General features: G+C 52.2%; 2 protein-coding genes across 5 annotated transcripts; both read right to left on the reverse strand.

The window, feature by feature from the left end:
- Nucleotides 1–579: 579 nt before the first annotated feature.
- On the reverse strand, nt 580–8861 carry Asb10 (ankyrin repeat and SOCS box-containing 10). Of its 2 annotated transcripts, none has more exons than NM_001310476.1 (6): nt 8539–8861; nt 7494–7761; nt 5513–6032; nt 1990–2103; nt 1537–1722; nt 580–1394 (listed from the first exon to the last, which is right to left on the reverse strand). In NM_001310476.1, exons 1-5 carry the CDS (start codon nt 8807–8809, stop codon nt 1537–1539), a joined length of 1359 nt encoding a protein of 452 aa, NP_001297405.1. In that variant the 5' UTR covers nt 8810–8861; the 3' UTR covers nt 580–1394. The 2 variants fall into 2 exon arrangements, with proteins under 2 accessions (NP_001297405.1, NP_536692.1); NM_080444.5 differs by lacking the exon at nt 8539–8861 and adding an exon at nt 7917–8340.
- A 2455-nt stretch (nt 8862–11316) lies between these two features.
- Iqca1l (IQ motif containing with AAA domain 1 like) lies at nt 11317–23352 on the reverse strand. 3 transcript variants are annotated; one of them, NM_177676.6, is made up of 19 exons: nt 23255–23352; nt 22315–22642; nt 21419–21538; nt 20456–20641; nt 19844–19915; nt 18483–18688; nt 18006–18090; nt 17511–17645; nt 17296–17371; nt 16817–16923; nt 16126–16209; nt 15973–16031; nt 14730–14812; nt 14472–14579; nt 13607–13806; nt 13234–13320; nt 12802–12979; nt 12012–12256; nt 11317–11529 (listed from the first exon to the last, which is right to left on the reverse strand). In NM_177676.6, exons 1-19 carry the CDS (start codon nt 23263–23265, stop codon nt 11422–11424), a joined length of 2478 nt encoding a protein of 825 aa, NP_808344.3. In that variant the 5' UTR covers nt 23266–23352; the 3' UTR covers nt 11317–11421. The 3 variants fall into 3 exon arrangements, 1 of the variants encoding a protein (NP_808344.3); NR_033188.1 differs by having other exon boundaries at nt 18006–18688; nt 19844–20013; XR_001784669.2 differs by lacking the exons at nt 11317–11529; nt 12012–12256; nt 12802–12979; nt 13234–13320 and having other exon boundaries at nt 13719–13826; nt 15973–16209; nt 23255–23346.
- Between the last annotated feature and the right edge of the window lie 96 nt (nt 23353–23448).

The raw sequence follows: 23448 nt of genomic DNA on the forward strand, positions 1-23448 counted from the left end.
CCACTTGGCTCTATGGCCTTCTAGCTGCCCCCCGAAACCCCACCCCACATAGTCTGGCTGCCTCTAGCTGGCTGAAAAGTGCTCTGAATCCTGGAAACTTGGGTCCAGGGACCCTTGACATCACAACCCCCAACCCACTTACTTGGTGCTCTGCCGCCCCCCCAGCCCACCGCTGGCTGCTGCGGCCTCCAGCTTGTAGGATCCTGGTACAGCAGTGTGAGCAACGCTGCTCCAGCTCTATCCTTTTACAGACAAGGAAACTTGAGTCTAGGGAGGAAATTTTTGTTCCACACCTAGCTAATGGTAAAGCTGAGGGTAAAACTCAGATCTGGTGACAGCTCCACGCTCCTGCCATCACAAAGCTACATTTAAAGAAGCGGGTTAAAGGAACTGAAATAAATGATGGTTCAGAAGTCAAGAGCACTGGCTGCTCTTTCTAAGGACCTAGGTTCAGTTCCCAGCTCCGGCATGGCAGCTTACAACCATCTTTAACTCTTGTTCCAGGAGATTCTATTCTCTCTTCTGGCCTCCAAGGGCACCAGGCATGACAGTATGCACACACATCTATTCAGGTAAAACACACTTACATAGAAAATTTAATAAAGCAGATTAAAAAGAACAAGAGCCAGATGTGCACTGAGTGATGCTTCCAGACCTATAGGTGGCATGAGCAGTGGAGAAATGGTTGTTTTCTTAACCATGCAGAGGGCCCCATCCTCATCCAAGCCGGGGGTTACTTTGTCTTCCACATCTGTGAACCCTGTCCCAGGGGCTTTCCCATCTCCAGCCCCTGACCACCAGCTTCTCTTTACACACACCTCTGTCTTGCCCACCCACCCTTCAGGCCACCTGTTCTGACAAGTTCTCACTCTAGAGGCTATTAACCACTGCATGTGAGGAGAGGAGGCAGGTTGGCCTGGGACCTGTTACTGAGTACTGAAGGGAGCAGTGAGGCAGCTTGCACAAGGCCTAACCTACCCTGATTCTGTGTGAGGGAGTCACATCCAGGCAGATGGAGGCTTGCTGGAGACAGTACCAAATCACACAAACTGTAGACTTTTTTTTTTTTTTAAGACAAATTCTCACCACATAGCACAATGTGGCCACTCTCCACCCTCCTGTCTCTGCCTCTCTCCACCCTCCTGTCTCTGCCTCCCAAGGACTAACACCTGCACCATTGCTCTGGGCTTCAGCCTAGAGATTTCCAGTGCGCACACAGATCTGCACAGGTGCCCTCTGCATCACTACCAGCCGGGTGCTGATCTGGCCTCTTCTCTCAAGTGTGGATCAAGGCGTCCACTCCTGACTTGAAGACAGACCGCCTTGCATCATTCATTGCTGAGAGATGCCCTTGGGGTGGGGGTGGGGTCTGCTTTGTTCACAGGGCAGCAAGCCTGGAAGGAAAGACAGGCACTGAGGAACTCTTGTGGCTGTGGAAGCAGCTGGTTCAGGCCAGAACCATCCTCCAACCCTCCTGCCTCCTGCTACCACCCCCCCCCCCCAGCACAGTGGCTGCCTCCAGAAACCAGAGCTCACCTAGTAGAGCAGATCCTCAAAGTCCAGCTGCAGAAAGCGGAGCATGCGCGGTGGCAGGGGAAGGCGCGGTAGTGCATGGGGCAGACAGCCCTCCAGGTGACTGCGGAGCGCACAACGGCAGAGATGCTGCAGCGACCTGGGCTGCCTCACCAAGGCAAAGAGGGAAGAGTAGAATCCATGGTACTTCTGGACACCGGAGGAGAAGACTCAGTGAGGACAGTCTTGGGAAGCCGCCACCGCCACCCACTTCTCCTAACAGGGCCAGGAAGGTAACGACTGGGAGCATGTCTAAGAACCTCACACAAACTTTCAGAACTCACACGGAAGGTGTATTTTTCTAGATAGGAGTGAGCTGTTGAGTAATTTCTATAGAGGACTGTCATGGCTGCCCCACAAGGAACATTGTCTCTCAGGGACAAGCTGAGTGATGTGCTCAGGGTCCTGGACGCAGACCTGTAGAATCTCTGGTGGCACCAAGCCCTTGGCCTCCTCAGGAAGCTGAACTACACGGTATGTATTCATCAGGACCTCGATGGTCCGTGGGGACATGCACCAGCGATCCAGCACCTGCAAGAGGAAGAGATTTGTTAGGGAATCCTGACAGGCCATGTGGGGTGACTGGAGTGGCAGCGTTCTCCCCCAAAATGTGCTGCAGACCCAACAGCTGATATGTATGAGACCTCATTTGAAAACGAGGCTTTATTTACTCGATTCTGTTTGTATTTTTAAAGATTTTTTAAATTTAAATTTATTTATGTATATGAGAGTTTGCTTGTTATGTATGTCTGTGCACCACATATGTGCAGTGCCCATGGAGTCCAGAAGAGGGCGTTCGATTCCCTGGAACTGGAATTAGAGATGGTTATAAGATGGTTTTGAGTCCCAGCACCCACATTGCTATGTTCCTCTGGTACCCAGGGTCAACCTCCAGTGCCATATAAGTCAGATGGAATGCGCATAGTCCCAGTCATGAAGAGCAGAAAACAGGAAGATCAAAGTTCAAGGCCATCCTTAGATACATCTCAAGTCTGGGTCCTGTCAAAGCAAAGCATCCCCACAAGAATGTCAAAGTGATTCCCTAGGTACAAGCCAAGGCACCAGGGAATCACCAAAGCGGGAAAGAAGTGTGGGGCACAGCTTCCAGAAGGAAACACCTCGCCAACAGCACCTCTCTCTAGCTCTAGGCTTCTACACTGGTAGGGGAAGGCTTGGTGGCTGGAGGGGTGCCAGGAAATCAACAACTGCATTTCTAGTGTTCCTTTCCCTAGCAGGCACAGACCCTTAGTCCTCATCTCTATCAGATATGGACTGTGATGTCTTCAACTTGTGAGGGAAGCCGAGGCCCGCTGAGTGTAAGAACCTGCCAGTTGTAGCAGGCATACTTGGCACAGCAGCTCCCACTTACTCCACCATTGCACTGCACTCCAGGGCTCTGAAGAGGATTAAAAAGATCAGAGCTAGGGCTGAGGATACAGCTCACGTGGGCCTGTTTAGCATGCCAGGTCAGTCGGCACAGCTTGTCTGGGCTACCTGAGACCTTTATGAGACCCTTTGCATAAAAACAAAAGCCCTCTTTGATTGGTGGAACTAAACCTAAACCACAACCAAAGAAAACACATGGTGGGACTCATGGCTCTAGCTGTATATGTAGTAGAGGATGGCCTAGTCAGTCATCAATGGGAGGAGAGGCCCTTGGTCCTGTGAAGGCTCTAAGCCCCAGTGTAGGGGAATGCCAGGACCAGGAAGTGGGAGTGGGTGGGTTGGTGAGCAGGGGGAGGGGGTGGGGATAGAGGGTTTCCAGAGGGGAAACCAGGAAAGAGGATAACATTTGAAACGTAAATAAAGAAAATATCTTAAAAACAAAAACAAAAACAAAAGACAAACAAATAAACAAAAAAACCCAAAAGCCTTCCTGGAAGGCTGCCTCAGTGGTTAAGAGCACTTGCTGCCCTTGAAGAGGATCTGTCATCTATACAGCAGTTCACAACCATTGTAACTCCAGTCCCAAGGCATCCAATGCCTTCTTCTGGCCTCTGTAGATACCAGAAATGTATGTGCCGCATAGATATAACTGAAGGCAAAATGCCCATACATGTAAGAATGCTTTAAGGTCTTGAAGCCAGACCTTATATGCCCAGTGCCTCCATTTCTTGCCCTGTCTCTGAACAGTGCTTATTAGAGCTGTGACAGCCTAGTCTGCCAGGGACATTACATTACACCTCTGCTGGAAATGCCTGCTCTGCTCCTCCCCTTTCTCCAGGGAGTCCCTGTACTAAGTCCCTCCTCCAGGAAGCCCAGACAGTGCCAACTAGCCTTGCCATCTACCTTGCCTGATTGCTCCTTATATTGGCATGGTTCCTGACAACTTAGCAAGAGCTTTCTCGTGCTCAGCTTCATTCTAGAACACCAGCCAATACATCCTGAGCACTATGCGTAGACCACAGCTTGTTCTAAGTTACACGTATGAACTGTGTTCCCTACACTAACCCTAGGATGCCGGGAGCCCTGTTTTACAAATGATACAGGCACAGAAAGATTAAGCAACTTACACACACAGGTGCCCGGCATCAAAGACTACTGTTTTGTTTTGTTTTGTTTTGTTTTCCAAACAGGGTTTGGCTGTCCTGGAACTCACTCTGTAGACCAGGCTGGCCTCAAACTCAGAGATCCTCCTGCCTCTGCCTCCCCAGTGCTGGGATTAAAGGCTGTACCATCACTACAAGAAAGAGCCTACTCTTCATGGCCACCAGGCTTGCAGGCTATGCTCAGGCTGAACAACCCGGCGGTCTACGCTGTCTGGTAGGCACTGACCCTCTCTGTGGTCCTACAACTTTCCATCTTCTTCAGCAGAGGCTATATGCCATGCTAGGAACTTGGGAACCAAAGGATTTCAGAGTCTCCCTTACAACCAGCACAGGAACAAGTGTCAAAGTCTGACCCCCATCTGGCCTCTCCAGCATCAAGCCCAATGCACCCAGTTTCTGGAGAACTGCAGAGGCCGGCTTGCCACATGGGTGAGTCTTAGAGTTGTCCTTGCTAGGAGGTTGGGACTCTTGCCAAGGCTGGAGGGGCTGAGATTCTGAGGAAGGACGAACAGTGTCCTTTACCCTGACCCCTTTCCCCAAGACAGCTAAAGGCCAAAGCAGGCTTGCTCTGGGGCAGAGGTGGTGGGGTTCTGGGGTGTCTATCTGCCGTACCAGGTCCTCTTTCTGCCCTGCCTGGCGGGGAGATCATTAGCTGTCAGTACCGCAGTCAGATTACAGGGAATTGCTCGTCTCCTAATTATCTGGTGTTAATAGGAGATTAATTAGTGTTAATTGTTGATTTTCTTGTATTTTCCCAAAGGGGAGACCAATCTGCCGAACTCTCAGGCTGTTTAATTATTTGGTCTTGCTTAGGAATCCAGACAGATGCTGCTACGTTTGTGAGCAAAGGGGAGGTAGGGACAACAGGGATGGCTGGGGGAGGGCCTGGGCTAGCAGGGACCTGCCCAGAGCCATTACCCTTCCAGAAGGCCAATTTAGCTTTGACATATCCCCTTGGAGAACAACTGTCCCCACTCCGGGCCCAGAAGTCTCCATGTTACGATGTTTGTTATATAATATAGTTCAACTCAGCGTGGGACAAGGCGGTCCCAGGACACCCTAGCCCAGCAGCTCAAGTAGAACTCACGTCAGGGAAGTCAATATAAGATTGAAACTGGAAGATGACCGTCAAAACTATTTTCAGGGGGTAGTGACAGCTAGTGGGGGCGGTGAGTTAGGGGTCCTAAACTTTCAAAAACTAGGGTTGTGTTCCTTCACCGATGCTCAGAGCCGTTGAGCCCTGGGGAGTAGATTCAAGCTCTGCCCTCAGGGAAGCTCACCCATACCCAGGGCAGATCTCTTCAAACTCTCCCTTCCTCAGCTCAGAGCCTGGAGAAAGCCCCTAAGCCCTCAGTGCTGCCTTCACGGGCCCTGCCCCACGGCCCCTGTACCTTGGGGAGTGCCCCTGGCCAGACTCGGACAGCACCGTGATTGAGTAGATCTCGCACTGTGTGCTCAGGGCTGTGGGCCACTGCTGTAGTTGGACCGAGCAGAGCACAGTGCAGAGGCGTGTGTCCCCCGTAGTCCATGGCATTAGCGTTGACACCACAGGACAGGAGCAGCTGTACAACAGCTGAGTGGCCGTGGCGGCAGGCCAGGTGCAGGGGCCGCTGCTTGTCCTGGTTGGCGGCATCAGCATCTGCCCCCACAGACAGCAGCAAGCGGCACAGTTGAAAACAGCGGTTGGTGGTGGCCTCAGCATCCTTTGGGGATTGACAGCGGATGTCACAGGCAGCCAGCAGTGGTGTCCAACCTTCAGAATTGCGGACATCAGGACACGCACCCCATCTCAGAAGCAGATCTGCTAGTTCCACATGGCCAAGCCGGGCAGCTATGTGCAGAGGGGTCTCTTCTTCATCTTCAGTCCGACCATCCACTTGTGCTCCAAACTTCAGGAGCAACTCCACACACCTAAGCAGGGAGAGACAGTGGGTGAGGACATGGAGCCACAGCACAGCATGGCTGCTGCTCTGAGCACAGTGAATACTCTGAGAGCTCTGTGGACCTCATGGCCCTACACTCTCCTGTCATCCAGGCTTTCCCATAAATGTGAGGCAGAATCCACAATGGGTCCCCTGTGCTTGCTCTCAAACTACTGCTGAACTCAGATGATCCTCCTGCTTCTGCCTCCAGAGTTCTGGGATCATAGGCACCAGCCGTCACAGTCCACAGTGACAGCTTTCTGGGCTTTTTTTTTAAATCTCTCTCTCTCTCTCTCTCTCTCTGTGTGTGTGTGTGTGTGTGTGTGTGTGTGTGTGTGTGTGTGTCTACATGCTCAGAGGCATTAGATTCCTGAAGCTGGAGTTACAGGCAGTTGATGTGGGTGCTGAGAACTGAGCTCTGTTCTGTAAGAGCAGTCTGCGCTCTTAACTGCTGAGCCACCTCTTCAGCCCCAACACAGTGCCTTAAAAACAAACGGAGGGGATAGAGTTAGGAGCACCCAGGCAACATTATGATGGTTTACAAACATCCAAACTCCAGTTCTGGGAGATCCTATATAGCCTTTTCTGACCTTCCTTAGGAACGGAGTGCACACAATACACACACACACACACACACACACACAGGGGGCGGGGGCAAAACATTCATACACATAAAATAAACTAAATAATTAAAAACCAAAATCAACCCCACCCCCAGCCCTAAGTTCCCTCTGCAGGAATCTCTTGCATCCTCACAAGAGCACAAGCAGTTACCATGTGGTTGGAACATGTTCTTCTAATGGCTGGCCTCAGTCCCTGGTACTCTCATTAGCCTAACATCTCAGAGCTCACCAAGGCTGCAAGGACTGAGGGTCTTGCCCAGGTTTATACACGAGTCAGAGATGCAGCTGACAGCTCAGCAGAAGAGCACTGGCTGCTTTTCCAAAAGGCCCTTGTTTGGTTCCCTGTACCCGTTTTATAGCACCATGCCTGGCATGGACATTTTTGTATTATATGTATTTTATTGCAATTGCTTGCTTGGTTTGTTTCAGTTGGGCTTCCAGGAAGCTTTAACTTACTTGCATGGCTTACTTGTTCTCTTTCTCTCTAAGGGTTTCTGAGCCAGGGTTTGACCTGAAGCTTGCTACGAAGCCTACACTGTCCTAAAAGTCACTCTGTAGCCAGAGATGACCTTGAGCCTCAGACCCTCCTGCCTGCACCACCCCCCAAAGATCAGAGGTGTATGTCAGTATGCCTGGTATAGAGCTGGCCAGAGCCCTCAGTGAAGACCATGAGGCTAGGCCCCTGCCCCAGCTCTCCACTCTCCCCCAGAGGAGCAAAAGTCTCTTGCCCAGGACCAATGGGTGGATATCTTGGAAGTGACCACACATTGACACTACCAGCCCAGCCTGTCCCCAGGAGAGTGGATTCAAAATAAGACATCACTCACTCGAGGATACCAGGCCCCCGGCAGAGATGCAAAGGGCGTTTGCCATCCTGGTCCAGGGTGTTGGGGTCTGCTCCAGCCACCAACAGCACACGGACACAGGCAGCATGACCTGCAGAACAGGCCTCATGCAGTGCAGTGCGGCCCCCGGGGGCACTGTCCGGCTTGGCTCGACGCCTCAGCAGCAACTCAAGAACTTCAGTGTGGCCACGGCTGGCTGCCACATGCAGTGGAGTGGTCAGCTCCTCTTCATATGTCAGAGACCAGAGTCCTAGGAAGAGAGGGGCAAAGGCCTCAGATCCCAAGGGATAATAAAGAGCTGCCAGTCAAGGGGATGATGCTGGCAGAGGCGGAATGAAGGGACCCGGAGCTCAGTCTGCAGCCCTCCCCTCTCCCACTCAGACCCTTCCATGCCCCGGCTTGTACTCAAAGCACGGATGTTGAAGCGGTAATCTCTCCATCGCTCTGGGTCGCTGGTATCAAAGATGGAATCGGGAGCCAGACCAGTGCTGGAGTCCGAGAGGATTCGAGAGACAGAGCCCACATCCCCAACAAGTACTGCCTGCCAGAAGGCAAGGGTGGGTCCTGAAGCCGAGCGGATGATGATAGGTCCCAGGCCAGGCTCAAGGTGCTCCTCAGACCCTCTATCAGGCTTCTCTACCAGCTTGGCACACAGGCTGTATCTGTCACCCTGAGGCTCTCCCTGGTCCCTGCACTCCTCTGGGGACCAACTCATGAGCATATGGGGAAAGGGATAGTCTCAGAAGGGAAGAGGAAAAGGCTACAGGCAGAGAGAACGGAAGGAGAGAACCACAGGCAGAGGTCCCGTGTCCCTCTCTGGAGCCCAATCTGGCCACGATGTCCAACAGGAGCTATTCTGGGCCCCACATGACTTCTATCTTGGTCCAAGGGCTAGGTTGTTGGGAAAGTTTGGTGTGGAGAACAGCAGCTAGGAACTTCAACTTGCCCTGAGTCCTTGGGACCTCTGTTCCCGAGACAGCCAGCCCAGCTCCCATCTCAGGCTTTCCCACCCCCAGCTGTCCCTCACCCCTCTGGTGGCTGCTCCAGCGAGGCTCAGCTGTCCGGCTCTCCAGCAGCAAGTCAGCTGTGCTGTGGGGGGGGAACAGGTCCTGCAGCCTCGCCAGGTCCCCAGTGTACAGTGCATTCTGCAGAGCCATGTCACGGCACAGCAGCGGTGGTGACCCAGGGTTCCTCGGGGCTGGAAAGGACTGAGATCTCCAGATCTGGCAGGAAGGAGCAGAGGGGAAGCACCCCAGATTGTGTCTTCTGTAGAGAGGGGAGCGTCTTCCCCCAGGCATGGCTGGAGAAGGAACCAAAGAAGCAAAACTTGGGCCACGCTAAAGTTGAACTGGGCAGGAAGTGCTGGACCCCAGCCAAGAGAAGCCCAGTGTAGGAGGAGTGAGAGAGAGGAAGGCTAGCTGTAAATAGCACCCGGCTGAAAATCTCCACCTGGGGGGAGAGAGGGAGGGGCCAAACAGTGGGGTGGGGGTGGGGGGAAGCAGCGGAATGACATCCAGGTTGAAGCGCTGTTCAGGCCATTGCCTCACAGACAGGAAAAAGTTCCAGAGAAGGAAAAGGTGTGCCTAGGGACACACAAATAACTTGTCCCAGACCAGGACTGGAGCCAGGACCCTAAGCTCCTTCTTGTCTGCCACTCGTTCCATCACCAAGTCAGCTCCACATGCCTGCGTCTGTGACTTCCAGGGAGGCTGCGGATTCCTGTTCCTGAAATACAACCTCCCACTGCTAAACCCGAAGGAATCTGGTAGAGATAAGCATCAGAGATTTGGCATGAGGCAGCCCCAGGGGGTCTCTGGAAGCCAACCTCTGTCCAGAAAAGCAGGACTCCAGCCTCAGGCAGCAACAGAATCACTCCCATGCCCACTGGGTGCTGAACCCCCATTCCCATCCCAGGTACAAACACCCTGCCCACCCCGAGCTCTGGCCTCCCCTCCCCATCTCAGGTTCCAGCTTCACTCCTGGATGACCCCCAGCATCTCCTATAAGGCACCTCAACCCCTCCATAATTGTATGGGCATCTTTGCTGGAAGTGATTGAGGAAGCCTTCCTGGCTTTTCAGCACTATAAGAGAGAGAGACTGCTTTTGTTGAGGAAGGTGGGGATAAGAGGCAGAAGAATGGAGAGAAAGGTGACGTGAACCTGTAGGCTCAGCTCCCTTGCATCTGCCTGTCTGGGGGTCTGGGTTGCTCTAGCCTTGGGCTCTCACCTGGTCTGGCCCACACTGACTTTTTTTTATGTATATGAGTACACTGTAGCTGTCTTCAGACACACCAGAAGAGGACATCGGATCTCATTACAGATGGTTGTGAACCACCATGTGGTTGCTGGGAACTGAACTTGGATCCTCTGGAAGAGCAGTCAGTCCTTTGTTTGTTTTTTGAGACAGGATTTCTCTGTATAGCACTGGCTGTCCTGGAATTCACTTTGTAGTCCAGGCTGGCCTTGAACTCAGAAATCTGCCTGCCTCTGCCTCCTGAGTGCTGGGGTTAAAGTCATGCACCACCACGCCCAGCCGCCTCACACCGATTCTTAACCATGGACACTGATTGACTTCTCATACCCTCTGCACAAGGTTGGCATGTCTGCCTTCTGAGCAGGAAAGTGTGTCTTCTTCAGCCCTTGCTGACAGGGTAGTCCTGGCCTCTTGAGTCTCCCACCCTTCTTATAGGAGAGAGGTTGTAAGAGTTATTTTTCTCTTCACAATGACAAAATGAAAAACAAAAACAAAGAACAAACAAACAAAAAAACCTTCACACAACAAATTTGACAAAAACAGCTCAAAGAATGAAGGGTTTATTGCGGCTTCCAGTTTGAGGGGACACAATCCATGATGTTGGGCATTGCAGCAGGAGTTTGAGGCAGCAGTCACAGTGCCTCCAAAGTCAGCAAGCCGAGTGAAGAACACAGGTACCCAGCTTACCATCTCTTCTGCGTTAAGTATCCCATCCCACGAAATGGTTCCATCCACATTTAGGGTGGCTCTTCCCACCATAATCTACAAACTTCCTCCGAGATATACCTGGAGATTTGTCTCCAAGGTGATTCTAGGTATCAGGTGTCAGTCAGTATTAACCCTGAACCATCACAGAGAGAGACTACTTAGGGGCACTGCCTCTATCATCTCTATGGTCCACCATGGCCCCTCTAGCCCTCTATCATCTCTATGGTCGATCATGGCCCCTCTAGCCCTCTATGCATCTCTGTGTTCCACCATGGCCCCACCTCCTTCGCTCCCTCTCTCTGTAGATGCTTTGGCTAGCATATTTGAGTCCCAGAACAGGAAGAACCTTACAGGCTGTTATGTCCAACGTCTCCTCACTTCATAAAGAAGGAGACCAAGCCGGGCATGGTGGCGCACGCCTTTAATCCCAGCACTCAGGAGGCAGAAACAGGCGGATTTCTGAGTTCGAGGCCAGCCTGGTCTACAAAGTGAGTTCCAGGACAGCCAGGGCTACACAGAGAAACCCTGTCTCGAAAAAACAAAAAGGAAAAAAAAAAAAAAGGAGTAGACCGAGGCATGGACAGGTTAGAGAGGGAGTGAATACCCATGGGCTAAAAGCAGGGCCAACTCCCTTCTAGACTTCGTATTTTTCCCTCTCTGTCCTTCCCTTCCTGTTATCCCCTCTCCCTTAAGTACCTTGAATAAGAGAAGTGGAGAGCCAGTGTGGGGAAAAAAAAAAAAAAGACAAGATAAAGTCACAGGTGTGGTAGGAAGAGCTCTGGCAGCCAGAGCAGAGGTTGGAGGAGCCAGGGCCCAGAGACAGGAAGCCATGAAGATTGATGACAAGAGAAGAGCCCTCAGGAGCCACCTGGGCCTTTATGTGTCTGTCACACCCTTAACTCTGGAGGCACCTGCCATTCACCACATCACACCCCACAGCAAAGACCATCACTTTTTCTTCTTCTTCTCCTTTGTCAATCTGGCCTCCTCAGCCTCCAGTTGGTCCTTGGTAAATTTCATATTCTTTTTTCCCAGTGGAGTCTTGAAAAACCATTCCTGGGTTGGCAGAGAAGCAGGGATTGGTTCCCTGGATGCAACCCTCCCCAGCCTCACAGTCTTCTCCCATCGTTCTCTCGGGCTTGTGGGTGGAGAGGTCCATCATAACAGGGGCTTTTACTAGTTTCCACCAATTACTTCAGGCCATAGACACCCATTCATGAGAGTCTTGCCCTCGCCCCTCCAGCCCTACAGGCCTCTGTGACTCCATCTGAGGATGGTGGCCAAATCAACAGATGTGACAGCAGCCCTCAACAGATGTGCCAGCAGCCCAGTTGGCTCTTCCCAGCTTCTTTCTCAGGCTCCTACACCTCTGCCCCTTCCTAGAATTAATTGTTCCTCTCCCAGTTGACAACCAAGTGTCTTTGTCCTGACTCTCTCCTGGCAATACAGGGAATAACTAGAGTAGCCCCAGACATTTGGAAAGCTGACTCTCCAGGCTGCCATGGCCCAGCACACCGACCCTGGCCTAGCAACTTCACCTTAAGGGATTCCTCCTCCTCCCTGTATACTGGATCCAGCCTTGCCAAGTGCCCCACAAACTCAGAGGCAACCAGTGGCTTCTTGATAAGTTGAAGGAGCCGGCGTTCTGTCAACACTGACTGGATAGACTGTAGAATATGACTAGGTGTGTAGCCATCAGACACCCTAGCCAGGGCACTAACATCCAGACTCGAGGTCAGCTGTACTCCCCTTCCTTGGCTCTCTATCATCCGTTTCCAGAGCACTGCAAGGAGAGGAAAGAACAGGGCAACAGGTCAGAGAGCAGCAGAAAATCCAGGCCTACAGCCTCTGCCTTTGTCCAAGCAGCTCTGGGCCCATGGAGAGCAACATGTCCCTCCAGGATGGTGTGGGACCTGGTAGGATAGAAATGTTCTTCTAGGGCACCAGGCATGGTGGCGCATGCCTTTGATCCCAGCACTCAGGAGGCAGAGGCAGGCAGATTTCTGAGTTCGAGGCCAGCCTGGTCTACAAAGTGAGTTCCAGGACAGCCAGGGCTACACAGAGAAACCCTGTCTCGAAAAACCGAAAAAAAAAAAAAAAAGAAAGAAAGAAAGAAAAAAGAAAGAAAAAGAAATGTTCTTCTAGTTACATGCTCAGTGTCCATTACACTGAGGTCATTTCATTAGCCAGAGACCTGGGCTGCTAACTTAGGGCTTTTCCAGACTTGTCATTTGGTGCTGGAATTGAGCCTCAGAGCAAAAGTGAGGGATGGGGAGAGGGCAGAGACTCAAAAGGGTGGTGGTCCCTGGGTTCCATTCCTGGCCTCACCATAGCGAGAAGCATAATCAGGCCTGGGAATGAAGAGAATACGCTCATAGAACCGGCACAGCCCCTTCATCTCAGCCAGCTGTGGGCGCTCCGTGGTCCCAATCAGCATCACTCGGTCGCCAGGGCTCAGCTGCTTTGTGGCCCTCATGAGGTCTTTCTTTATTCTTTTAGGGTCCATCTGTTCCAATAATGGAAAGTTGTGGGTTTGGGACACAGTGACAGGGGCTGTGGGATCCCTGTTCTCAGAGCACATGGCCTAGGGCTATGCTTCATGTCAGTCCTGAGTGGAGCAGCTTTGAGGTAAGGAAAGTAGGCGTGGCAAGAGCAGGGTACTTGGGCAAGGCGTCAGTGACTTGAATGACTTGAGCAAGACTTCCAGCCTGGACCCACGCTCTGATTGTCCATCCCAGCCCTTCTGCCCACAGTCCTCACCGTCCTTTCTTCCTTTGGGACCTTCTTGTAGAAGGTTTTCTCAGTATTTCCAATCCAGATGACAGAGGGCTGGAGGAGCCGGGCCACCTGGATAGGTTAGAGTGTAGATACCAAATGCCAGACATTCCTGGGTCAAGGGTCACAGCCCCAGCCACGCAGACCACAGAGCCCTTAGCTTCTACTTGCTTTCTCCTGTCTCCATCTCCTCCCACATTCCCCAACACAGGGACTTCAAGGGGACCACAGGCTCCCACAGGAGTTACTGGAAAGATTCAGTACAACATAGATCACCCCCAAAGTGTTCAGAAATCCCACCCTGCTGTTGTCTCTATTCTGAGAAATCAACCCATGCTTCAAGATCAAGGCTACAGACCTTAAAGACAATGTGTACTAGTAGCTGTGCTCCGTTCTTTCCTGGGTATTTGCCCATCAGGTTGTCAGGTGACAGGTCAAACAGGTTGGCACCAGTTTCTGTGCACACAGCTTGGACCAACATCTTCTTGCCCATGCCAGAGGGTCCCACCAGGAGAATGGAGCGGACAAGGGGAGCCATGGTATGTATATCATGGGAGCCTAGGAGGAAGTAGAGAGGGCTGGGGCAGGCAATGGACCAAAATTGGGCAGTAGGCTGGAGAAGACCATGGAAGGTTCTGCCAAGGCCTGGTGCTAAGAGGGTGAGGTGAGGGTCTGGGCTGTGCTACTTTCCCCAATACCTGAGTAGCTTCCCCAGGTATGCATCAACAACCTTCTTGGCAACCTCCGTGGTAGGGAACTGTGTGTAAGGGCTAGTGGGAGACATAGCTTTTCCTTCCATACCATACAATTCCACTCTGGTGGGTGGCATTGAAAAGCATGTGACACATTGTTTGCAAGGCTCCAGGTCTCTGTGACACACTGTTTGAAAGGCTCCTGGTCCCTGTGACACACTGTTTGCAAGGCTCCTGGTCCCTGTGATACACTGTTTGCAAGGCTTCTTGTCCCTGTGACACATTGTTTGCAAAACTCCTGGTCTCTGGCCTTTAATAAACTTGCAAGAATGGCTCTCTGAGAACAAGACTGACTACAGGATGTCAGTTGGGATTGAGCAGGTCATGGGCTCACTTGATCTCTAAGGTGACCCAATTTGAATGTAATTGCAGAAGGATCTGTGACGATCCACTAGGCTTGCACACTCTCCAAAGCCACGCTCCCATGGTCCCACCGAGTCCTGGCTTTTCCCACTCCCCTGGAATTCTCACCCAGCCGAAGAACCCCATACAGCGCCATGTTCTGCCGGATATCAAACAGGGACGGCATGGGCATCTTGTTTGCCAAAGTCAGAGTGGACCCGAGATAGAGGCAATCACCTGTGGGGACCGGGAGGGGACAACTGGTGAGTGACCCTCCTGGGAGTGTCTGTGAGAGAGATCTGTTGGAAAGGAGGCCTCAGGAAACAGGGCAGGTGTGGAAGGGCAAGGGTGGCCACACCTAGATTCAGGGACATGGGAGGGGCTCACCAATGTAGTCACTGAGTGTCACTAGTGCAGACTTCTTTATAAGGCCAATAATAACAAGCTCTTCAAACAGTGAGTCCACAGACCTGTGGGAGAGTGGTGTAGAAGGACCCCAGGGATGTTAGTGAGAGGAGACAAGGGACAAGGAAGTGGAGATGGGGCTGTGAGCGTGAGAAGAGGTGACAAGGGGTGCCCTGGTAATGTTTTGGGATCAGAAATGTCTCTGGACAGCCAGAATCAGAAAATGAGGTCCTGTCCACTGTGTCAGGGCATAGATACTCCACAGTGAGTGCACTGTGGAATGTGACAGATGCCAAGGCCCCCTGCAACAATGCCCACCAGACTTTCCCTTCCACCACTTGAAGTCTGAGCTCAGCACAACCCTTTTTTCCCCGTCTCCCAAACAAAGTATAAAGTGTGAGTGCCCTTGTGAGCTGTGGTGCTCCAGCAGTGGCATTACTGACGAGACGGCATCTAGCAGGCCCCCAGTGCCCCTGAGGATTAATACAGGCACAGATGGAAGGTTGGGGGGGGATAATATATATGATGATTATAAACCTACTGTGTGTTGTTCTGCTTTGTCAGTGTGTGTGTGATGTAGATATGTGCACATGTGCACAAGTGCACTGCACACATGTGAGCATGCGTACTGATGTCAAAGGTCAGGTTGCCTCGCCTTGCTTGATGACTCCTCTACCTTTACCAAGCTAACAGCCCATCAGTTCTGCCTGACCAGATAGCCAGTGAGCTTCAGTGGTTGACCAGATAGCCAGTGAGCTTCAGTGGTTGACCAGATAGCCAGTGAGCTTCAGTGGTCCACTTGGCTGCCTACACACCTCACCCCTGATTCAAAAGGGGCAACCAACTCACCCAGCTTGGTTTGGTTGTTTGGTTTGGTTTTTGGTTTTCAAGACAGGGTTTCTCTGTGTAGCCCTGGCTGTCCTGGAACTCACTCTGTAGACCAGGCTGGCCTCAAACTCAGAAATCCACCTGCCTCTGCCTCCCGAGTGCTGGGACTAAAGGCGTGGCCACCCCGCCCGGCTACTCCATTAGGATCGAAAGGTATGTGCTACTGCTGCCCAGAGTTATTTTCATTTTTAAAGGCAGAAACTTGATTGACAAGGTTAAGGGTTCACAGAAGTAAAGGGTAACTTCCCTAATGCTATGTAACAACAGAACCAGGGTTTGCAACCTGGCCCCTCTCCACTCGCAGTGTAAGGCTTGTGCGGCAGAATCTACTACCTACCGGTCTGGGGTCAGATCTTTTTCCTTCTTCTTCTTTCCACTTTTCTTCCCTCCTTTTTTCTGGTGGGAAATGAGTATTCAGGTACTTACCATCTGTTCCCAACTCACCACCCCCCCCAGGTACCCTCTCCCCCAGCCCTGGCCCCTGATCTGCCTTTGGAGACTTGAGGGGTCTGGTCTCCTCCCTGTCCACAGCCAGACGCAAATTCTTCAGTTCCTGTCTCATTAGCTCATCCACCTGGGTTCAGAGCAGGGCAGAATAAGTGAGAGGTGGGAGGGGAGGGGGAGGGGTCTTGGAGGAGGAAGGGGATAGACAGACAGCCACCGAGTCACGTGTCAGTCTTTGCTCCACTGATCCTGCCCACACCAGATCTGAATCCATACTTTGCTCTCCATAACGAGGGCAGCCACCCTCACCAGCCAGTAACTTTGGATGGAGTCCACAAAATAGTCAGAAATCTTCCCCTTAAAAATCTCTGTGACCTAGGCAACTGAAGGCTTTCTATGGGCTGCTGGAAGCCAGGTCCCCACCAAGGATGGGTCTGAAGGATGACATATTCTTATCAGCAGACAGCCCCAGTCGTGAGGGAGGCATGCTCAGCACTGTGCCCAGTCTGGCTATAGCTCTGAGTCCCTCCCCTTGCCCTCACATCCTTATTGATCCCTGAGGGTAAAGAGGACAACTGGAGAAGCTAGGGACAGTGTGGTGATGGGGTGGCAGGTAGAACCTGGTCTGAGATGCCAGGGTGGGAACTAGGGATGGGTGGGAGGGCTCTGAAGTGGTGAGGCTTTCCAGTGGTGGGCAGAGGGTGTGAGAGAGCAGCCTCAGGCTGTGTTGTGCCTACCTGTACCCGGATCTCCATCTCCACTTGCTTTCTTTTCTCCTCCCGGAGGGTCTCAGAGTCAAAGTTCTGGCTGGGATGCTTGTTGTCATACCGGCTCTTCCACACACCTAACCACATAAGAAAAGGCAACACACACACACACACACACACACACACACACACACACACACACACACACAGGGAGAGAGAGAGAGAGAGAGAGAGAGAGAGAGAGAGAGAGAGAGAGAGAGAGAGAGATCCCTAGCTAGCCTCCTTATCCTTGCTAGCTGCCCAGCCCTGCTTCTACCCTAGGCTTAACTGCTTGACTCAAGACTTCTGAAGACAGCAAGTGATGTTCCCACCCACCAACCGTCACATACTTCTTTAGCTTCTTCCCTCTCCTCTCCATGTCACTCCTGTAGCAGATACCTACTTTGTCCACGACCTAGGACCCGAGACACTGCACCCAGGTGCAGCTCATCCCAGCCTTCCATTCTTACTTGTGTATTCCTCATGCCCAGCATTAATCACAGGAATAGATTTGGATGGCAGCACTCTGAACATCACTTCTGGCTCCTAGAATGGAAAGGAGAACAACTCTGCCTCCTCGCTGTGTCTGTAGGAGACTGAGAGATTCTCCCTTGGAGCTGTCTACAGCAATGCCACAGGCTTTCCCTCCCCACCCACAAGCTCCTCTGCTGGGAGCTTAGCTAACCTTCTTGACCTTTTCTTCCTTGACTTTCTTTTTCTTCTTCTCCTTTTTTTCCTTCTCTTTCTCCTTATTCTTCTCTTTCTTCTCTTGGTCCTTCTTTCTACTCTCCTGGGCTTGTGCTTCCAGGTCTAGTCTCACCTGGATCCAATAGCAAGCACCGTTCTGGAGACTGGGGGATTTCACAGAAGGGAATGAACCCAGCTGCGTGGGCCTGGTCTCACAGCCTTGGCAAACTGGGGGGAGGTGTCAAGCAAGAGACGGGTGCTAGGGAGAACCGGTATCATCAGAACCACTGCTCACTCATCCTCAGAGGTCTTCCCAGACCATTCCCTTTCAGGGCCATGAGTGCCTTCAGCCCCATCCAGTCTGTTTAGACACATGTCTTTCCTCTGGCCACAGTGCTCTCTGGTGAGGCTGGCTCTCCCAATCCCCTCTATTCTCAGCTCACATCACCATTGTCTGTAACCACAGGCTGGGCCTGTCCCCACTCAAGAGTACCTGCTCTGGAGTCTTGTCTGCAAAGATCAGGTAGGATCCACCTGAAGCCTCATCTGGATAATCAGGGAACCGACCAGTAAGGGCACTGGGTGGATACAATACAGTTAGAGATGGTGGAGGGGTGGGCAGATGACTGACTGCTGATAGATGAATAGGAGAATAGGCACAGAGATGGGGTGGTTGGAGAGATGAAAGGAAGAATAGATGGATGAAAGAGATAAGGGATGACAGAAAGAACAGGTGGTGAGAATGCTATGGGATCATTCAAGACACTCTTCCTGATTTGTCCTGGTACCTTCTCTTCTCTCAGGGAAATGGGAAACCAAGTGTGGAGATGGCCCTTACAGCAGGGCTTGAGGTCTAGACCGAGAGTATGAGGAGAAGGTGAGGGTTGATAGAGAAGGGACAGTCTCACGAGAGAACAGGTTGGGGAATGAGGTATAGAAGTTTGGGTCAGCTGTGGCAGTGGACACTGACTGGCATTCAATAAACCATTGTCGTATTTGATCCTTCATCCTCTCCTTCATGTCGGGTCCCTCGGTCTCCGTGAGAGACTCGTAGGTCTTCCCTATGGCTTCCTGGAATTCCTCTTCCTTTTCCACCTGCCGCATCCTCCGTGACTCCTCCCCTAGGAAGGCCTGGTTAAGGGTATTCAGGCGTGCTGTCTGGTTGGGCGAAGGGAGCTAGGGGAAGTAGAGAGTGGCCAAGATTTTACAAGGAATGGTTCAGCCCCCATGTTTAGACACACACACCTGCCTCCATTCAGTTCCCACCCACCCCCACCCACCCCCCCATGCTCATGTCTCATGCACATGCCCTCATGGAACAACGGGCATGCCTGCATCAGGAGAAATTGTGTTTGGAGCCGAAATTTGTCTGTGTAAATTACCCTGGTAATGAGTTTGCGAGATGCATCCGGGCTGTACTCCCCTCCCTGGCAGCCCTCCCCCGTGCGCCTGGGGCCCCAGCCCCCACGCATGCCCCGCCCGCCGGCCGAGTTGGCAGCCGCTCTCACAGCCACTTTCCCGCCTCATTGGCTCCCAAATGTATTTTAAATATCACTCTGCGCAGAGACAATTACTGAAAACGCTGAGCTCACACTGTTGATGGGCCCGAGCGGCCAGGCTCATTCCTCACCCACTGCTCCTGCCCCCACCCCTCATCTTCCTCCTGGGGTTCCTGTTCTACAGCCTCCTAGAAAGTCTTTGACCTCTACTCCTACACAGCAGCCCCTAGTAGTCATCCCGCCTGCACCTCAAAAAAGCCTCCCTTTTAGTCCTTCTGGCCTTAGCCTTGCCCCGCCCTCCTGGCCAGCCAGGTCTCCAAAGGATCCATCCAGGGCAAAGCTCCTTTCCCAGAGTCTGACCCAGAGTGCAATATACAAGGGTCTCAGTCCCTCCCCATGACACACCTCATGTGTGGTCACTCTCAGCAGTCCAGAGCAGCTCATCTGGGCTCCCAGAGCAAATCAGGGAGCCTGTAGCCTCAGAAGTCCTGGTTTAAGGGTACATTCCTTCCCCAACATGGCTTCCAAGGTTTTCCTGAGAGGGGTTCTATGGAATGCTCCTGCTGGACCCACCCCTGCAGCCTCTCTTTACAGCTGGGGCAGGGATGCCCTGTGCCTTCACTTTCCTGTCCTTACCCCCACATTTGATATCCTATGGGATGCTTGAGAGTGGGGAGGGGTGGGAAAACCCAGTGAGTTCCCTGTCTTTATGTTTCTTTCTCCCCCAGAGTCTCCTGCCTTGCTTCAGTGGAGGGGTGTAGACCCTGGGGCAAGGTTACAGGGGCAAAGCTGATGAGGGAGGCATGACCCAGCCAGGCCAGGGAGGACTCACCATGCCAATGAACTCCATCTCCACCCGTCGATCCTGCTCAATGCGTTTTCTCTGGAGGTAACCTTTCCACACCTGGGGTCGGGGGCACATGCCACTTAGATGTTTTCCAGGCCTTGTGACTGCAGGCCTAGTGGGGAGCAGCAGGGGTGACTGCTGCTGGCTGGTGTCTCCTAAGGCATTGGCACAGGAAGTTAGGGTGGGACTGGAGGAGGAGGATGCTGGATGCCCTAGAACTGGAGTTACAATGGTTGTGAGTGGCCACGTGGGAGCTAAGACCCAAACTCAGAGCCTCTGCAAGAACAGCCAGTGGTCTTAACCTCCAGACACCTCTCCAGCCCCTCCCAGTAGTTTTGACCTTAAGAAACTGGGCTAGAGATGAGACACAACCTCTTTAGGACATAGGTTAGAGAGTGTGCTTTCCCAGGTGCCAGGCACATCCATCCTGAGACAGATTATTGCCTTGGGTTTATTGACAGATTAATGTCCAGGGTTTAGCATCAGGCTGTAGGACCACAGACCTGAGACACTTTTACTCCTGGGATTAATCACTGTGCCCAGCTCTTTCTAAGAGAGATGATCTACCCTGGCCTTCTTTCTGCCACTCACGGTTACCTTCTGTATAACAATGGCTCCCTGGTCCCGGCTGAATTTCTGCTGCCCATTCTCCCAAATCCTCCGATCCCGTTCCTCCTCTTTCCTGATTTCTCGCATGAAAGTGGCTCGTAGTCGGCCTTGCCTGGCCCGCTCAGCACTTTGCACTAGAATCAGAGCCGCAGTCCGGCTCAATCCTCGAAGATTCTGGTCACAACAGGGACAAAAAGAACAGTAAGCTGGGAGGGAGTGCACCCAGGGTGGGCTGCTGAGAGATCAGTTAGCAATGAGGTAATGGGGCCACAGTCCTAGGTGCTTGAGACGTGTCCTGCAAAGTGTCAGACAGAGGGTTCCAGAGAATACAGAAGCAGTCTCGGAGAGGCTGTGGACTGCCTCTGAAGTGGGTATAGGGTAGGACAGGGCCTGTTTGTGCTGAGAAAAGATGTAGGAGGAAAGATGAAGGAGGAGTCTGAGAGTGTCCCCAGTTACAGGAAACCCTCTGGCAGGCATGAAAATGCGCTAAAGAGACACCTGTGTCCCTCTCTTTAGCTGTCAGGTGATTGAGACGATGAACCTCAAGGAACTGGAATTTCCCCCCAGCAATATCATGGTAGGAAAAGGAGCCTGGTGCCAGCCAGGAGGCGAGCTTGTCTCCCAGAAAGATGCTTAGAGTTGAACCACTGTCAGACTACCTCGTAGGAAAGTTGGAGTCCACACAATGATGATGATGATGGGCGGGACTTTGAGGGCTACTTAGTTCTGCTATTTCTGGTCCTCTACTTAAACCTAAACCTAACATCATGACACCTGGAGGTGAACTTGAAATCTTTTTCATTCTTCCAAATGTGGCCACATTGAATATGGCTTTTTCTGCTTTTCACCATTGATTTGTTTGACAAGTGATTTGAGTGAATAAGTGAATCTACCTGCCTTGTTAAGACTTTCAGGACTCAGGTTCTGAGCCAATGACTCTAGCAACATTACCTCCTGAGAAACCAGTGGCTCCAGTCTGTTCAGGATATCAGCCAGCATCTGCTGACGTGCCTTCACGGCGCTGGACTGCTCCAGCTGAAAATATTTGGGGATGGGAACCTCCAGGTCTGCCTTTAGCACAATGGGGGGGTGGGGGGGAGAAGGAGGGTCAGAAATTAGAAACCCAGGCCTCTGACCCATCGTCTGGGCTTCCAGATGCTTCTATTTCCCTCCCACCTAGAAACCTGGAGTGGGAAATGTGTGAATTCTGGCTTAGGACCCAAGAGTCACCCCTGTCTTGTTCTGCCGCACATCTGGTTGAGATTAATTCTGAGAATGCCAAAGCCAGCTGTTCCTCAGAATCCACAGGAAAGCATTTGACAGTGCCTTTATTATCTGGACTGCAACAGAACCTGTCATCTTCCCTTCCCTACCCCCAAGTCTACTGGAAGCTGGCGGAGGAAACCTTGAGACTCCTTTGGCTATGGAGTAGTACCAAATCCTAGCCTTGATGGGTCAGGGCTGGAGACTGCCTAGTGCTATGCCAAGGCTCTAGAACTTGGCAATGCTCACAGATCTCCTGGGGATATTTTGAGAAACACATGCAGATTTAGTGGGTCTGAGATAACATTCTGCATTTCCAACGAGCTCTTAGCTGATGGCCAGGAACCATACTTTGAGAAGCAAGCCTCCCGAGGACTCTTCTCACCCACCCTCTGTGGCTTCCTGGTCTTCTCAGACACAGTGTGGGAGGCCAACTCTCTCAAAAGCACCCCAGTTCCTGAGAGTCTAAATTCCAAGTCCCATCACCTTGTCCCCTAATAGAACTGCCTCAGGCCATGATCCACCCAATCCCAACCCATGACTCCACAAGGGGCCCAACTCTCACCCTGCCTCATCTCACCCACCGGGGTCAGCTTGAGATCCTGCAGTACTCGGTCCAGGCAGTGGGTCTCGCACAGGTCAACGCGCACTAGCTCGTCCTTGAGCTCCAGTACACGTCCCGCCACACCGTCCAGAAGGCGCCGCAGCAACCGACGCTTCTGTGGCTGTACCATCTGGTCGTAGGCCAGGTTGAAGCGGCGCAGCAGCCCCAGGTAGTACAGGTAAAGCACGGAGATCCTGTACTGGAAGCTCTGCCGCTCTCGGCTGGGCACAGGTTCGAGCACAGATGGCTCTTTTTCCAGCACCTCTTCGAGAGTCACGTGGGAGGCCTCCCAGAGGCGTTGGTAAGTTCTAAAGAAAAAAAAAAAAAAAAAGAAGAAGAAGAAGAAGAAAGTGCGCTAGCTGTGTGCCACACCATCACAACTTAGAGGGAACAGTGGGGACAGGGGACCGAGTTGCTGCCTTTGGAGGACTGTGAACTTGGGGTTCCAGAGGCTCATCATGGTATCAAGTGGACTTCAGTGAAATGAGGGGCTGCAGAAGGAGTGAGCACAGGTCTGGCTTGGAGGTCTACAGTAAGGGGTTTGAGGCCTTTGATGGATCAGAAAGGATAGTGAGGACCTGGCTTAGGCTTGAGAGTCTGGGCATCCTTGTGAGGATGAGAGTCTAGAGACCTTTGTAAGTAAGGGTCCCCATCTGCTATGTGGTAATGGTCTGGAGTAGTAGGTAAGGGGTGAGAAGAGAAATGGCATTAGTTCCCCCGGAGTCTTGAAGCTGGAACAGTTCAGGAGAAGTCTGCAGACTTCTGAAACCCTGGGACTGAAAGCTAGTCCCAGGAGGTAAAATCAGGGGCCATGCAAATGCCCACACCCACACAGGCCTGCCAGCACCCAGCTCCCCTCTGCTCAGGTCTCTCCGGTCCAGTAAGGTATTTGTTCTGTGCTTTTCAAGCCTTCAACTCACCCCTCAGACATGGTGCCTTCACCTCTCAATGCCCGTTGTGAGTTGGTGGAACCCCCAGAAGTTAAGCAAGAGGCGGAACAGTTTGGTTTGAAGAATTCCAACCCATTGTGCCTACGTTCTTAAACTGAGGGGTGGGGCTGGGAGTTCAAGGTTGGGGACACTTGTCTAGGAAGACATCTCTGAGGCTGCACACT

This window comes from Mus musculus, chromosome 5, assembly GCF_000001635.26.
Source record: "Mus musculus strain C57BL/6J chromosome 5, GRCm38.p6 C57BL/6J".
In the NCBI taxonomy this organism is placed as follows: Eukaryota; Metazoa; Chordata; class Mammalia; order Rodentia; family Muridae; genus Mus; species Mus musculus.

Excerpts from the sequence above, each read along its gene's own strand:
- Asb10 (NM_080444.5), bottom strand. The coding sequence starts at position 8,232 with ATGCTCATGAGTTGGTCCCCAGAGGAGTGCAGGGACCAGGGAGAGCCT. Across the intron at positions 7,762-7,916 it reads CTTCAACATCCGTGCTTTGA|GACTCTGGTCTCTGACATAT; the intron begins GTACAAGCCGGG and ends CTCTCTTCCTAG. Across the intron at positions 1,723-1,989 it reads TGCCACCAGAGATTCTACAG|AAGTACCATGGATTCTACTC; the intron begins GTCTGCGTCCAG and ends TCCGGTGTCCAG.
- Iqca1l (NM_177676.6), bottom strand. Across the intron at positions 17,646-18,005 it reads CAGACAAGACTCCAGAGCAG|GTGAGACTAGACCTGGAAGC; the intron begins GTACTCTTGAGT and ends TATTGGATCCAG. Across the intron at positions 16,924-17,295 it reads TGGGCATGAGGAATACACAA|GTGTGTGGAAGAGCCGGTAT; the intron begins GTAAGAATGGAA and ends TTATGTGGTTAG.